The 15,399-nt window shown below is 41.8% G+C and overlaps 1 protein-coding gene across 2 annotated transcripts in view; it reads right to left on the bottom strand.

The window, feature by feature from the left end:
- Positions 1-14,301, bottom strand: part of iglon5 (IgLON family member 5) — a 106,869-nt gene extending 92,568 nt beyond the window's left edge. For both annotated transcript variants that reach the window (XM_034239971.1, XM_034239974.1), the window contains exon 1: positions 13,696-14,301. In XM_034239971.1, the coding sequence (XP_034095862.1) occupies positions 13,696-13,756 (61 nt within the window). In that variant the 5' untranslated portion in view covers positions 13,757-14,301. The remainder of the gene's footprint in view (positions 1-13,695) is intronic.
- Positions 14,302-15,399: the final 1,098 nt, after the last annotated feature.

Below are 15,399 nucleotides of genomic sequence, written 5' to 3'. Positions count from 1 at the left end.
ATTCTTTAATGACCCAAAGTCCATATGCATGAATCTTTTAGTAGTGGCTGTCGGTTTGATATCAGGGTATATGCAGGAATTCTGACGTCAAATGTAATACCTTTTAAGACCTTTTTTAAGACCACTTCAAGTTTTAACCAGGCGTCACACTTTACCTCACATTTAATATATACAGTATTGATTGTCCTTCCTCCTTATCTTCCAACCATTTGGACGCAAACTTGCATTTCCCCATAACGATGTTGTTTAACAACCGGCGTAAACGGACCTTTGCGCGCTATCAAGCAGTGAGCGTGCGATGTCTGGTTCAGATGACGTCAAATCCAACGGGATGCCATCAATAAACTACACAGAATCACACTACACACCTACGCAAGGATTACATTCAGGCAGACTGTAGAATACAACCTCTTTGGACACATTATATACTTATTGAAAATAAGCTACAAAATGTAATACCTTGGAAAATGCAGTTTGATACTTTTTAATAGCCTTCATTTCACTTCAACTTGTAATACTTTTTAAGACCCCGCGGACACCCTGGATATGGAGAAGAAATGGGAAGGGGAAAAAGCGCATTGGTAGAGCTGTTGTCCCATTAGGTTTGAGCAGACCATGAGGATTGAGCACCTGTATCATGGACTCAGACCATGTTTGGACAGGTGGGTCATCCTGTTGCAGAAACAGAAAGAGTCCAAATTCAAATCTAAGGATTAAACTCTTATTTTTGGAAACAAGACTTACTTTGGGGACTTGTTTTTTGATGACTGAGGAGGGTCTTATGTCTTTGTTTAGGTTTTTTTTCAATATGAGAGAAGTAGCTTGCGTCTGAGAGCCTCTCCTTCCCCCCAAACCGATCCTCACTAATTGGTCAAGAGGTCAGACTCCACTTTACTCCTCTCCTCTCTTATCTCGAGCCACTAGACTCCACCACACTTCAGTTTGGGTTGTCGCTAGTCATTTTCATTTTATGAGCATGTGACATGTCTGACTCTTGATTTGTTTGCAACACTTAATCAAACACTGAGATGTTTTTTGCGTCTTATTTTGGAAGCGGAGGCTGTCCTATTCAATACACTTAGTCATAAATTATATTAGTTTTAATTTTAACACCTTTTCCTTCAGTCAATCAGTGACTCAGAGGTGATTGACATTAGGATGAGTAACTTCAAAGAACGCTGGTGAGAAATAAAGCTAACACGGCAGGGAACATGATGTTAGCTAATATTAGTGAATGCTGCTGAGTTTGTTTGTCACCTTTTAGTTGTTAAAAATCTGGTTTTTGTGTTTATATCTGAGCACATCTGTATTCAAAGATATAACCCAGAGCATCTGAAAAGAGACTGTTAGATCAAAAGGCAAAATTGTGCAAAAGATCAAAAGCTTAAAGCCAACATGAACATATTAAACATAGCATTAATCACTTGTAATTACAATTAATGCACACACTTTATTATTTTTTTTTCTGCAGGTTGAGGGAAAGCAAGTGTTCTCGATTATAAACCTGTTTAATATCAGCATGCGCCAGCCGAAGACGCAGGTGGAGTAACACAGGCATGAAATGAATGTTGCAACCAACCTGGCATAGCTAATAAATAAAACAACCAACCACAGCCACACACAGCCCTCTTTATGTTGTGCTTCCAAGTAAACCAACTCTATCTGACTCATCCATCCTTTGTGCAAAGTATAGTCCATGCCAAGAGTGGCCTTACCCTTTCCAGCATCGCCAATTTCCTCCTAATGCAGAATTTGTAACCTTCAGTTTCTTACCTGCCATTACAGATGCTCAACTTCCCTCAAACAGGATTAATCAATTCTGTTCAAAGGCACACTAACCTCAGCAGTTTATTCCCCATGTCTCCCTTTGAAATAATATACACTTGTAAAATATTATTTATGCTGTTTTTGAAAATGGCAAATTACCCTTGATCTATGATAACCATAGATCAAGGGTAATTTTCAAAAACAGCATAAATAATATTTTATAATATTATAGTCACTGCTAAGTAACTCTTGTCTATATAGAAAGTGTCGACAATGTGTGGTCTCCAACTCATGTGCATCCTTCACTGGCTTCCTATCAGCAATAATAAAATCTGTTCGAAGGAGTGCCAAGCCTGAATCACAGCAACAAGGGATCGTACTGTACCTGTGTCTTTGAAATGGTTGGCATGACTTTTTCTTCTGTGCCACGCGAGCAGCCCTCAAGTGGTATAATCAAGTTGGAAAAATAATCATAACCCAGAACGAAATGCCATTCTTGCAATCATATGCTTACAAAGAATCCATGAAAATACACATTTTACTAGTTGTTAACAAAATGTATGACATAAAAAGGAGACATCTAAGAAATCACCTTCAAATATAACTTTCAATTTGTAAAGCTAATTCCTGTGTTTTTTTAAAGGACAGTCTCCATCGTCATTGCTGTTTTTGTATGCGAGTGACGTAAGACTTGGAAATAATTCAAGTTACTGCATGCCAACCTTTGGATGGAATTGGACCATGAGAAATTATTCATACACTGAACAAAAATATAAACGCAACACTTTTGTTTTTGCTCCCATTTTTCATGTGATGAACTCAAAGATCTAAAACATTTTCTATATACACAAAATAACCATTTCTCTCAAATATTGTTCACAAATCTGAACAATAAAAGGCCACTCTGAAACGTGCAGTTTTGCTTTATTGGGGGGGTCTGGGGGGGTCCGAAAACCAGTCAGTATCTGGTGTGAGGAGTAGGGTTAGGGTAATGTTGTGAATCGAGTGGCCCATGGTGGTGGTGGGGTTATGGTATGGGCAGGCGTTTGTTATGGACGACGAACACAGGCCACTCGATTCACAACATTACCCTAACCCTACCCCTCACCCTAATCCTACCCCTCACACCAGATACTGACTGGTTTTCGGACCCCCCCAGACCCCCCCAATAAAGCAAAACTGCACGTTTCAGAGTGGCCGTTTATTGTGGCCAGCCTAAGGCACACCTGTGCAATAATCATGCTGTCTAATCAGCATCTTGATATGCCACACCTGTGAGGTGGGATGGATTATCTCGGCAAAGGAGAAGTGCTCACTATCACAGATCTTTTCAGATTTGTGAACAATATTTGAGAGAAATGGTTATTTTGTGTATATAGAAAATGTTTTAGATCTTTGAGTTCATCTCATGAAAAATGGGAGCAAAAACAAAAGTGTTGCATTTATATTTTTGTTCAGTGTATGTTCTGATTTTACAAATGTGTTTTTTGAAAATAAAACAACAATGACATAAATGTGCCACATTAAGTCCTACATATATAGATATGGGAAGAAATATTGCAAAAATAATTGTAGTTTTGAAACAGCTAGATTGCCCTGCCCTAGAGTGATTTGAGCCTCATATATTTTATTCACCAACACCTGCTGTGATATACTATATACATGATACACTGGCATGATTCAAGTTATCCATATCATTGCAATTATCTTCCAGAGGGAGAATGTTACAGCGGGCAGCTCAGCGGACTGGGGGAAGATCTTTAATTACTTATGAGTGGTGAAGATGTGGTGTTCCCTAGTTAATAAGGCCATACCCAGACCGCTGACAAGTCTGATTTTAATTGTATTACATATGTCCATGTCCCTGCTGGCTTGAAGTTACCCCAGAAAAAGAAAACAGATGGCCTTAGGTTGATGAGCGCTTGTGTCTTTAAGTGTGAGCTGAAAGCAGGAAGTGGTAGTAACGGGTGAGTGGGCACAGTCAGATGGCCAAGGGGTCCCCGGGGCTGAGCACCAAAGCATAATTTATACGACACAAACTGGCTGGGTTTTACATTATGATAAATGTGGCTCTACTCTAATGCAATTATATCCACTTCTATGTTTGACTGAGTAATTACTGTCCTCTGAATTGAAATATTGCAGTTTCCAAGGCACGCATTTCAAAGACTTTTGCACTATACTGTATGGCTTGACAACTTGTGGTGCGTCTTCTTTGCATTCAGCCCTGACAGTCCACTTCAAGTCCCTGCTTTAAGAAATTGAATTATTACCTAACATCAAATTGCACTGTCCAAATGCGATCAAGGGACTTCTATATACTTAAGGATACAGACCTTGCTGTAATGTAGAGAGAAGAAAACCAGTATTAAAAGACACATTCGCTATTTAGTTTCTTATTCAGAAGATGATAATAAACACATTTTCTCAGGTGCATTATATTCAGCACTTTGAAAATGTAAGAGGTATAACATCCTTTAATCAAGTGCTATTCATTACACATGTAATGTCCTTGCTCTAAGTGCTTGAAGGTATTAAACCTGAAGGATAGTCTTCCCTTACCATCATAACGCTTCACATTAATTTACCACACAAAACCAGTCCAGTAAAAAATGTAATTAAAGGAAAATCAATCACGCCAGCAGAAACATTTCAACATTTTTGGATTTTTAAATCCTCTGTAGGGCGGAATTGAAATGCAGTTCTTTGCTCAAACTTTTTTGCACACTGTAATCGATCGGCTGCTATCTCTCTTTTCTATCCCCCATCAAAAAATGAAATACAAATCTTAATAGAACCCCAATGTCAATAAGACTTGATCATGATGGATTCAAGAGAGGATAAATCACGCCGGGCTGATTGAGAAAACACCTGCACTGTCTGCCCTGCATTTGTCATGTCTGATTTAGCTGCCTCCCTGCAGCACACAGATCAATTTTGATTACAGCTGTCAGACCCCGAATAACAAACAAAGGTAACTGCAGGTTTGATAAAGCAGATATTTACGATAAATAAGTCAACATGAGGCTTAAAAACAAGTGATGAATTGGGTAATTTATCTTCAATGCTGCAGTTAATACCTGATTTTAATCTTTAATACTGTTGTTTTTGCTCTGACATCAGCCAGATAATATTTTGTTGTTTTTCTCAAACTATTTTCATTTTTTATTGTGGACCTTATATTTTACTTTGTATTGGTGGCCTCTCATCACATCATATCTCATGTATATGCCTAGTTTTGTTATTTATAGTACTGTTTAAATGCATCTTCCTCACTGTATTTTCTAGTCGATCGCAGCATAGGTTGTAAAACAATTTCAGCGGGTGATAAATCAACAAATTCATTTATTTAATGTCAACAATTCCCATATGTCTCAAAGTGCAGCCATTGTTGTCAGGTATAGATATTGACTTGTCGGCAAAAATATGTTGTATTAGAGTACTGTTGCCCAACATTAAGCATCTAATTGCCCTTTTCTGACACCTTCATTATTTCTTAATGGAACTGGAGGTCTGCTGGCCAGATAAAGGTCACATCGATACAGTCAGTACCCGCTGACGTGGAGAGAGACTGATGTTTTGCTGCTGTGACAAAATGATTTCACAAAGTCATTTCTAAAGAGAGGTTTTCTAGAAAGTGCGTTGTTTTATGGGCACAACCGGTGGAGTACTATATTTGATCAGTGCTTTAAAAAATACCATTAACCCAGATCACTTTTTGTACCGATTCATTTACATACGCTCTATTACTGGAATGGCGGCTGCAGGAAGGCGAGAACAGCAACTCAACAAGGACAGAATGATGGGGAAATGTAATTGGACATTTTACTTTTATCTCTGGAATGATATAATGCATATTAATTAATCAAATTTGGCCAAATTGCTTCAATTTCTGGTGCTGCTCTAACACAAGAGGAAAGAAAAAAGGAACTGTGAAATGTGTTTTTAAAGCAAACCACAGCCTTGAATACACTAAAGAAAAATATTTTTTAAGATGAAATTGGAAGTCACCCCAAGAATTATATTAGCACTATTTATCCACATCACTCAATGGATAAAGGGATGCAACGTGATTGAAACAAATTGTAAACGCACACCATACCCTTGAAATGTTTTTAAATAACGTTGCAAGCCAAATTATGTGCTCACAACTGCACACATGCAGGTCCAAGCACTAATGACATTCCACTCACTGCATTACAAAATATCTGGGAAGAAAAGCCCTGGCTTTTAGCGCTATCCAAATATAGTAACACAATAACACAGAAGTGTCTTTTCCCAAACCCAATTAATCACCTATTGCAGCACAAATGTTTGATGAAATCTCACCTAACAACCAATTATCACAACAGCCTCACAATATCAGAAATATGTTTTGTACCAAAAACCATTCCTGTGATCTCTTACTTTATAATGCGAGCAGCCATTTTAAACACCTGATACCCAAAGGAAAAGAATCAAAGCCACAGTGGAACATTTCCTGTAAGTCCATTTACATGCTGTCACAGCCAAATCCTTGGTGAAATTCTGCTTAACTGAGTCTTACTGTCAGTATGTCGTGCTAACATGGACATTTTCTTATAAGAAAATCCCACCGGCAACTTTCCAGCTGGAGCAATGTGTTGGGATTAAATGACAGGAGAATTTTGTAGCATACCTTTTTAAATCGCAGCATAAGCTAAAAGAGTAGGCCCGACTTCGCCAAGCAATGACTACTTCTGGGCATCGGCTTTGGTTTGTTTAACTAATTATGTAGCTTTCCAAATCACAACAGAAACATGTAATGTTAGTATTTGATTGCTATGTGTGCTGACAATTTAAAGAGAGTCTAAATATAATATTTTACATAGCCAGTGGATTCCTGACAAGCTCCAAACCACTCATTATGATGTGGGCCCACAGCATGAGCGTCTTATTAGAGGTGTGCTGCCTCGCTGAAATGACTCCCTAACCAGTGGCATATCACATTAGCACCAGCTTCTTAACGCCGCAATATCACACAATAAGTGACCCCGAAACAACTTGAAAACTCCCACTCACAACAATATCACCGAATCACAGTTTTCATTGGCAAGATAAACCTGCCATGTTTTTTATTCCAACTAATCATCTGCGTGCAGAATCAATCCATCTCGATCACTGCCTGTTGCAGGTCTTTGAATCCCCCCTCCCCTTCCTCCCTCACACCATCTGTCTCTTCCCTCGCTTCCTCCCAGCAGCCCTCCTTCAATCATTTTTTCATAACTCCTCAATCTCTCCAGCCTGTCCACCCTCATAAGCTCTCTCTGCCTCCCCCCCCCACTGCTTTTCACTCCCTTCATTAAACATATATACCCCACCATGCACACAGCATGAAATATGTGACTTGTGTGTGCACATTTCACAGCAATGTGAGAACATGTAAGCTAATGATTGAAGCAAGGTGGCATTGACACGGGCAACGCCTGCAGCAGCAACAAGTCTGAGCTGCTGACCAGTTCATTATCATTGAGAACTGCGTGCTGCACAAACTACACACCCACACGGCTGGTCGCTAACTCCTGACAGGAATTCAAATGATGTGAGAGTCAGGAAGAGAGGGAGAGATTCTTAGAGTCGCTATTATGTAGTGCCAAACTCCAAGGACCCGGCCTCTCATATGCCTTTTTTTGTTCCCATAGGAGACAATGCTGGTATGTGGGGCTCGTTAGCACACCCTGTGTCGCTTCTCCACCCCTCACTCATGCCTTCGCTCTCTGTCTATTAAAGTCCGGGACACAATTATCCCCATTCTCTGCCTCTCTCTTTCAGCCTCATATTTCTCGCCCACTGTGAATGAGAGTCTGGAACACAATTACCCCTGTTCTCATTCTCCTTTCCCTGCACTTTATCCATCCCTCTATCTCTCTCCACCCCTTATGGCTTCAGGAGAAGTCTGTGAAGGGAGCAGCTGCTAAAATATTTATTGATCTGTTTTCCATAGTTTTATTTATTTCCCTCTCTCCCTTCTTGCCCTGCTTTCCCCATCTGAACAGACCCAGCAACATCTCCGGCACCTTTACATGTCAGAGGCGTTGCAGGGGCTGAACATTCACAACACAAAACCATTATTCATCATTTGTTGCGCCCAGGAGTTTTACCTGTGTAAACAAAAGTAGAGACGCGAGGAAAATGTGAAGGCATATGTGAGAACAACAGCATCAGCTACAGCTAGAACAGATGTGGCGCAGATTGAGCCGTGAGACAGGTGGATTGTTTGCTATATTTTGATGTCGGTACCGGCTTCAGGGTTTGTTGATAGGAAACACCAAGGTGCTGCTCTTTTTTTTCACAGCGTTAAGGAAGTTGTACACAACTGCAGGCTATTGAAGTAGTAGTAGTCATGGCAACAATACCCTGAGCAATTATAATTACAACAGTAACAGGGTTAGTACTGGACTAAATGGATTCGCTGATGGATCTGACGTTATCACTGCGTAATTAAAGGGCTTCCATGCTATCGGATGTCCCCGTGGTAAATATCAGCGCAGTTAACCGGGAGTTTTGAGGTTACTCTAACAGCGAGCCATTCAGCAGTCTTTTGAAACTAATGTTTTTCTCCAGCCTTCTGCTGTAGCACATGATTAAACTTCCACACACACATGCACACAAGGGAAGGATCACACACATAAACACTACACACACTGAGGCACAAAAAACCCACACAAAAGCTAAGTTCCATCACCAGGCATGGCCTGCATTAGTGCTTAAGCCTTTTCCATTGATTTGCCGGCGAGCTTCTTGTCTTTTGGTAATGAGGACAGGGAGAGAAGCAGGACCCTCGTCCCTCCCGGCTCCCCTAGGACGAACCGCCTGCACTAATCTGAATTGTGTTTCCAGTGATGCTAACTCCCTGGCACAAAAAAAGACTAGAAGGAAGAGGAATAGAGAGAAAAAAAGCACACAACATTCTCTCCCCCTCTAACAGCATTCATTCTCTTAAACATCTGCACGTCAACCAAACAAGAACACATCTCTGCTTCTCCCCACAGATAGCTCAATCTGCAGTGTGGACTGAAACCTTGAGAACCAAAGGGAGGAGATGTGCAGCTTGCTGAGACTCAATTTGATTTTCTCTATATGAACGCTATTGAAAAGAGATCAATAAGAGTTATTAATAACCATGCTGATGTGTGTGTATATATAAATACGTCCAATTGTCTCCCTCCATTGGCTTTCCATTGATTTACCACTCGCACCTTTATAGGGGGAATTGTTGGAATTTATCTTCCAAGTGGCCAATGTACAGGAGCTATTCTAAAGTGTATGCATGCATACGTTTATTTCTGTGTGTGTGTGTGTGTGTGTGTGTGTGTGTGTGTATGTGTGTGTGTCTACGTGGGCGATGGTTGATGTGAGACACGAGTCACCACTCATATCTGCTTCTACAGCCACTCTGCTCCCTCTTGAATGATCCACCCTCTGCACTAAATAAAACAGTATTTTTACATTTGTTACAGTGAGAACACACAGCCGACGCATGTCTTTGGGACTGGGACATGGCGAGGATGAGGGGAGGATGTAACAAAGCAAATTACTACAGCAATTAAACACAGTAACTACCTGTCCCGAGCTGAGAGCTGTCCCAGTTCCTTTCCATTACACTGAACTCCATATATTATAACTGTAATTATAATTGCAAACAAGCCATACTGTAATCATTATTTATGGCACGACACTATGCGTAATTGCCAACCCCCCAAACCAATATGAGAGGCCCAGCTGAAGTGTTGATCAAAACTGACAGGTGTAATCTCAAGGGCAGCGAGGTGGTGGCGTGCCTGCGTCGGCTAACCATCTTCGAAGGATTTGAACCTGTGACCTCTCAGTCCCCGGTCTGGCCAGATACTGCTAACTCTATAGATGCAGAGTTCAGCTTCAGCCTGGCAGGTCAAGGGGTCACCAGCTCAGGGGTTATTCATCTCTGTCTCACCTGTAATTGGAAATGCTGCAAAACCCACAGTATGAGGGCACTAATGAATTCAACTCAACATTCCATCTGTTTGGGTCTTGTAGTATTGCCACTGATATCTGCCAGCCCTTAAATGAATAGTTTACTCCTACCTTCAGGATGGAGATATAAATTACTCAGAGCCAGGTGCCATAGATTGAACTTTTATTTTTTTTTGCAAACTTTGTAGTTAACAAAAATACCCAGATTGTACAGTTTTCTTATTGTTTTGTTAACTAATGTATCTTTACTTCCAGCAATGTATTTTTATTGTGTTACTCTTTGTAAATCAAATTTCCTCTTTTTAATCTATTTTACTGATGGATAAGTCTGATCTGGTGTGTCTGTTTATCCATGCTGCAAGCCAAATGCTGGGAAATAAAGACTGAAAGGGACTGTTTTTTGTTTGCAGGATCCTGAAATTCAATGAGAATAATGTCAGTGTTGGTTCGGTATGACATCTTACTTTTTTAAATCAGTTAATTGAAGTGATTTTACTAAGTAGGTTGTTTTTGACTTTCAAGAACTACATTTTTCTACTACTTTTATAATAGAAAACGTCAAGATTGTTCTCACTCTAATGCCATTCACCATAACATGATGTCCCTACTTTACTATACCCAACAACACTGGAAATATAGGAAATAACATTAATCTCAGAACTCTTCTTCAGTATGCCATGTTTTATTCAGCCAGCGGGTTGATAATGTTTCCATACAACACCACTTATTTTCCATCAGCACCTGACTTTGCAGTCCTAGCTCAAAACACAGCTAGCTTTTCTTATAGTGCTATCTTGGATGTGCAAGACATAGATTCAGAGGAAAGTCTCAAATGCGCAGCAGCACAGGCCACCACAGAGCTGCAAGAGAAAAAGTGAAACCCAAGGGAGAAACATTCAGACCACAGACCCACTCCAGACTGGATAAACCTCCAACCCTTGTCCCTCAGGCTCTTGAGGCAAAATCCAGGCCCTCTCACTCCAACACTTGCAGATAAATTAAACCTGCCAAAATGGCAGAGCATTTGTAAGCCAAACATGGGAAACAACAGCACACAGAAACCATGGATTTCAAAGGGAGGGAGAAAAAGCAGAGTCCCCACCAGAATAGGAGCGCAAGGCATCTGTTGATACTGGCATCTCCCTTCTCTTCATCTCCAAGCCAAGACTGGTGATCCAGCTGAGTGTGTGTGTATCTGTGTGTGTGAGGGGGTAGGGACGAAAGAGAGTGGCTACGTGCTAACATGTGCAATGTGCATTGACCCCACTTGGCCCCCATATGTTGCTAAAACAAGAAGGATGGCAGGCTACAATATGACCCCACCTGTTTTCACCTGTGTTCCTGCCTTGTACACTTCCTCTTAGAAGAACCTCCATCACAGCAGCGCATGTTGGTGGGAAGACCCATCTGTTAGACTGTTTGAACATGAGTGACATACATGTACTTTACACAGTTGCTTTTTTCGTGAATATGCCGTGAATGGATATCTGTAAGGCAGAAATCAGTTTCTTTAATATCTAAATGTAGTGTTGATATTGGTATACAACCTTAAACGTCCTCTGCTGTGACCTACTATATGTAGCCCTGTTAGCAGAAGCAATTTCTCGTGTCATCTTCACTTCTCACCGAATCAATGACAGCATTATTCTTATTATCCAATCATGCAGGTTTCTGTCATAACAGAAATCCTTTGAGCAGAGGGTAAATTGTTTAATTTCGTGTGGAGGTGTGTGTGTACACACACTCCCAGTCTTAACGTTTAATCAGCCTCACGGTGTCTCGTCTCGTAGGTAAAGAAGGTTTTGATTCATTAAAGACAGCTTCTGTGCCGGAAATGCACAGATATTCTGCTGTATTTTAGAGTTTCCTGGAAAATGTAAGAGAAAGAAAAAGGAGAATAACTGTGGAGGGGAAAAGCGTGACAGTATCTCATGAACTGGTTTAGACACTCGCACACCAAGCCAGCAGGAAACCTTGAATAGCCTAATTCTGTTTGGCAGCAAAAGAAAAATCCCTTTTTCAACCTGGTTGTGAGTGTACAGGTCTGAAAGACATTTTTCTTTGTGTTCCTGGAGGGTATGAGAGATACAATTGGGCACCCTCTTAATAATTATTTGTTGTGCATAATGTGAAGTTGCGTGATTATCACTGTCAAGAGGGAAAAACATGTTCAGGGGATAAAATAATGGGATTTTGTGTTTTTGTCATTTACCGAGCATGAATAACACACACAATTTTCTTCACAATGGTGGTAGAGCCTTAAAGCAACCACTTACCACACTGGCCTGACTCTTAGAGGCACAGATACAAAGGATAATTTCCCTGCTGCATGATTTATCAAGCAGTGGACAGTGCCCTTTTAACAGTCATGTACTTCCTTTATAACGCATGCTTTCTACCTTAAAAGACGGACGTGTTGTGGACTTACAGCAGGAGGGATCCAACTCCAATTTGATTCACATGTGCTGCAATGTGCACAACTCACATCAATAACCAATCATTCCTCAACTGCTGCTTAATGATTGGTCACACCTTCACATTGCAAAAACCCACAGGTTACAAATGCAGAGGGCTGAAAGCTGAAATGAGACTCAGTGTGGTTGTAGGGTTGGTTTGTGCACTGCTTGAGACATTGTGTGTGTGTGTGTGTGTGTGTGTGTGTGTGTGTGTGTGTGTGTGTGTGTGTGTGTGTGTCCTGCAGGGCTGCCCGTGACCAACCGTGCCCGTGACCAACCGTGACCACCTGGGCTCCCCTGCCCACAAGGAGCTCAGGAGCAGGAGGCTACAAACCGTCTGCATCTGCACGTTGTTAACCTCACATCTTATTGCACTGACACATCAATTATTGTTATTAACGGCAGGAGTAATTTATTTATATACTGATTTCCCACAGGATGAAGGCAGGTCTAATTGACCCAGGTGTGTGTATTTGTGTAGCCTATGTGTTCATGCTAGATAGGCAAAAGGAAATTAGAAAACATGATGATGGTGGGACATCCCAAAGCATGGTGAGGAAATTAGGAGGAAATGATGAACAAAATAATGCAGGTGGGTTTTAAGTATTGCCTGGTCAGTAATCCCTGAAGACAACAACAACACAACTCTGTTTATGTCAAACATAATGAAGCAGTTTAAAAGGATATCTTCTCTGGAGCAAGTTATCTAGATGTTGTAAAAGAGAAGATCAATGAAGAGCGTGTGTCTCCTTTGCTGTGCTGTAGAGGAGATGTTTGCAGAGATGCAGCGATAAAAGAGAAAAAAAATCAGACTTTACTACCCGTTGCATGTTTGACCCCCTTAGACCCCGCTCCCCCAACTGTCCATATTTCCCATTTATCTCTCTCTGTCTCTCGACCATGGTTTTGAAGAGAGAGAACAAAACACTGTCTTTCCCTCCTGAGTCTCTCTGCATTGCTTCTACCCATACTTACATTAAGCCCACCACCAACACCCCCCCCCCTCTCTCTTTGCACTGGTGGTGCGTCGTGTACGTGGGAAAGCAGCCCCATTCAAGTCACGTAAAGGAATGTTCACTGAGGACTGGGGGGTGGGAGTCTATTTTTTCATAGTAAACATCTTAACATGCATCACTCGTTGCTTACACTGAATCCACGAGGTTGGCTTGGAGATGAACCTGGTGCTGTGCGCGATCGATCTCGCGCACACACAGACGCATGCACGCACGCACACACACACACACACACACGCACACAACATCTCTTTCTCTACATTTCTGTCTATCTCTGCGTGAACAAATGGAAAACTGAAGCGCAGTGGTACAGCAGACACGCGTGATTCACGGGCAGGTATAAGTAGAACCCCCCCGCCCCCCCCTTCATCATCATTAGTATTCACCTCCACAACCGTTTTCCGAAAATGAAAGGCGAAGATACATGCGTAGAGGCGCATCAACACAGAAACGTGAGCACATCGCTAAAGTAGCTCGTAAGAACTTACCTTTCGACAGCAGCACCAGGATCAAGCCAGCAAACGCGTTCCGCAAGAGGGGGCAGCCCATGATGGAATTCTGATTGATTTTTTGCTTGTTTTTGCAGCCAAATGCCTTGGTATTCCTCCTTTATGTTGCCGTTGCGGGGAAATCGGTGTAAAAAAACGACCCAGTAATGAATGTCTATTGCAATAGTCCAACGCTTCTACATGTGACTGGACGAAAACACCGGTCTTATCCCCTTGACTTTTTCCTTCTGATGACCCGCGTCAGAGATAGAGGCGAAGAGAGCTGTTTGTCTTCTCCTGTGTAGACTCTGACAACCAGAAATGACCAAAGCAGGGGAGAAAAACAAATATCCCACACACTTAGTTTGGCTCTCAGTGCCTTGGAGAAAAATGTTTGAGAAAATGCATGGGAAGAAAAGGTGACGTGTAAAGTGTCCAATGAATTGACAGGAATATGTTTTTGTCAGAGAACAGGATGGGGTCTGTGCGTCCTGACCAGTCGCAAGTCTCCACTTGAGCTTAATTAGCCTGCTCCCGTGTGTCTCTGTTGGTATGCAGCGCGTCTCGTCGCTCCGCACTCAGCGCGTCGCAGGGAGCAGCAGTGAATGCGAGGCGCACAAGAAAGAGCATGATTGACAGTTCAAGGATAGCCCCTTTCTCCCAATCACTGGCCCCAAGGAAGGAGGCGGGATGTACGATTGCACCGATGTCCCGTTTGGGGAGGCTGGCCAAGGAGCCTCAGCGGCCAATCGGAGGCGCGCGATGGGCGGGCAGAGCGTGAGGCGAAGCACGGCGCGGTAATAATGCAATGTGATTTATAGCCAGTTCGGTGTTGCTGCAGTACTCAGAGAAAACAGTCCACAGGGGGACAGGCGGGCATAATAACTAAGGGACAGAGGTGGGGGTGCAGGGGGGGAGTGAGGTTCAGGTGGAGCCATATGGGCTCCGGTGCTCGGGTTTTGGAGATAAATGAAACAGAATGAGGGAGAATGACAGGCTGTGTTGCTGATAAGCAGGTTATTCAATTGCCGAAAAGAAATACTGTCAGACCAGAGAGGCCTGTAAAGACAGTGAGAACATTGCCCACATGCATAGAAGTTGTGGGTAAACTGGATAGAGTGTCAACAGATTACAACACCAATGCATAAAGTCCTAAATGCAGGTAACATAAAACCATAGGAAGACACTTTATATATGGATCAATTGTAATAGGCCATTTGTAAACATGTACACCTCTTTCACTACGCTGCATCTGGTAGCCTACTAGAAAGAAGTGTGAAAAGCTGTTGCTTTTAGATGGATCTAATTCTTTTTTAAAGGCTCATGGTGAGAAAATCACCATACATGAAACTAGAAGCCAGTCAGACACAGATGACAGGAAGCTGAGAAACTCCCAGCAAACCTGACATGAATGTACACATACATCCATAGCATTTGGCAGTTTGTTTCACTATTGCATCATGTCAGCAAACCTCCTCGTTCAGGAACATAGAGCACATGCATCCATTGGGTCTACTCCTTGCAAAATGGGCTGTATGTCTGCGATAATTATTTCCATATAAGCTGATGTATTATTCCATCTTTGACTCATAGAGATGTTTCATTATTCCCCAAATAACCAATTACTGCTGAGGGCATAAGGAAGAAAGCCTATTTGCTGATTTATAGTGTTTGGACATTCATACAATAAATACAGTTGGGGAT

Source organism: Gymnodraco acuticeps, unplaced genomic scaffold (assembly GCF_902827175.1).
Source record: "Gymnodraco acuticeps unplaced genomic scaffold, fGymAcu1.1, whole genome shotgun sequence".
NCBI lineage: Eukaryota > Metazoa > Chordata > Actinopteri > Perciformes > Bathydraconidae > Gymnodraco > Gymnodraco acuticeps.
This window is presented reverse-complemented; position numbering and strand designations above follow the sequence as displayed.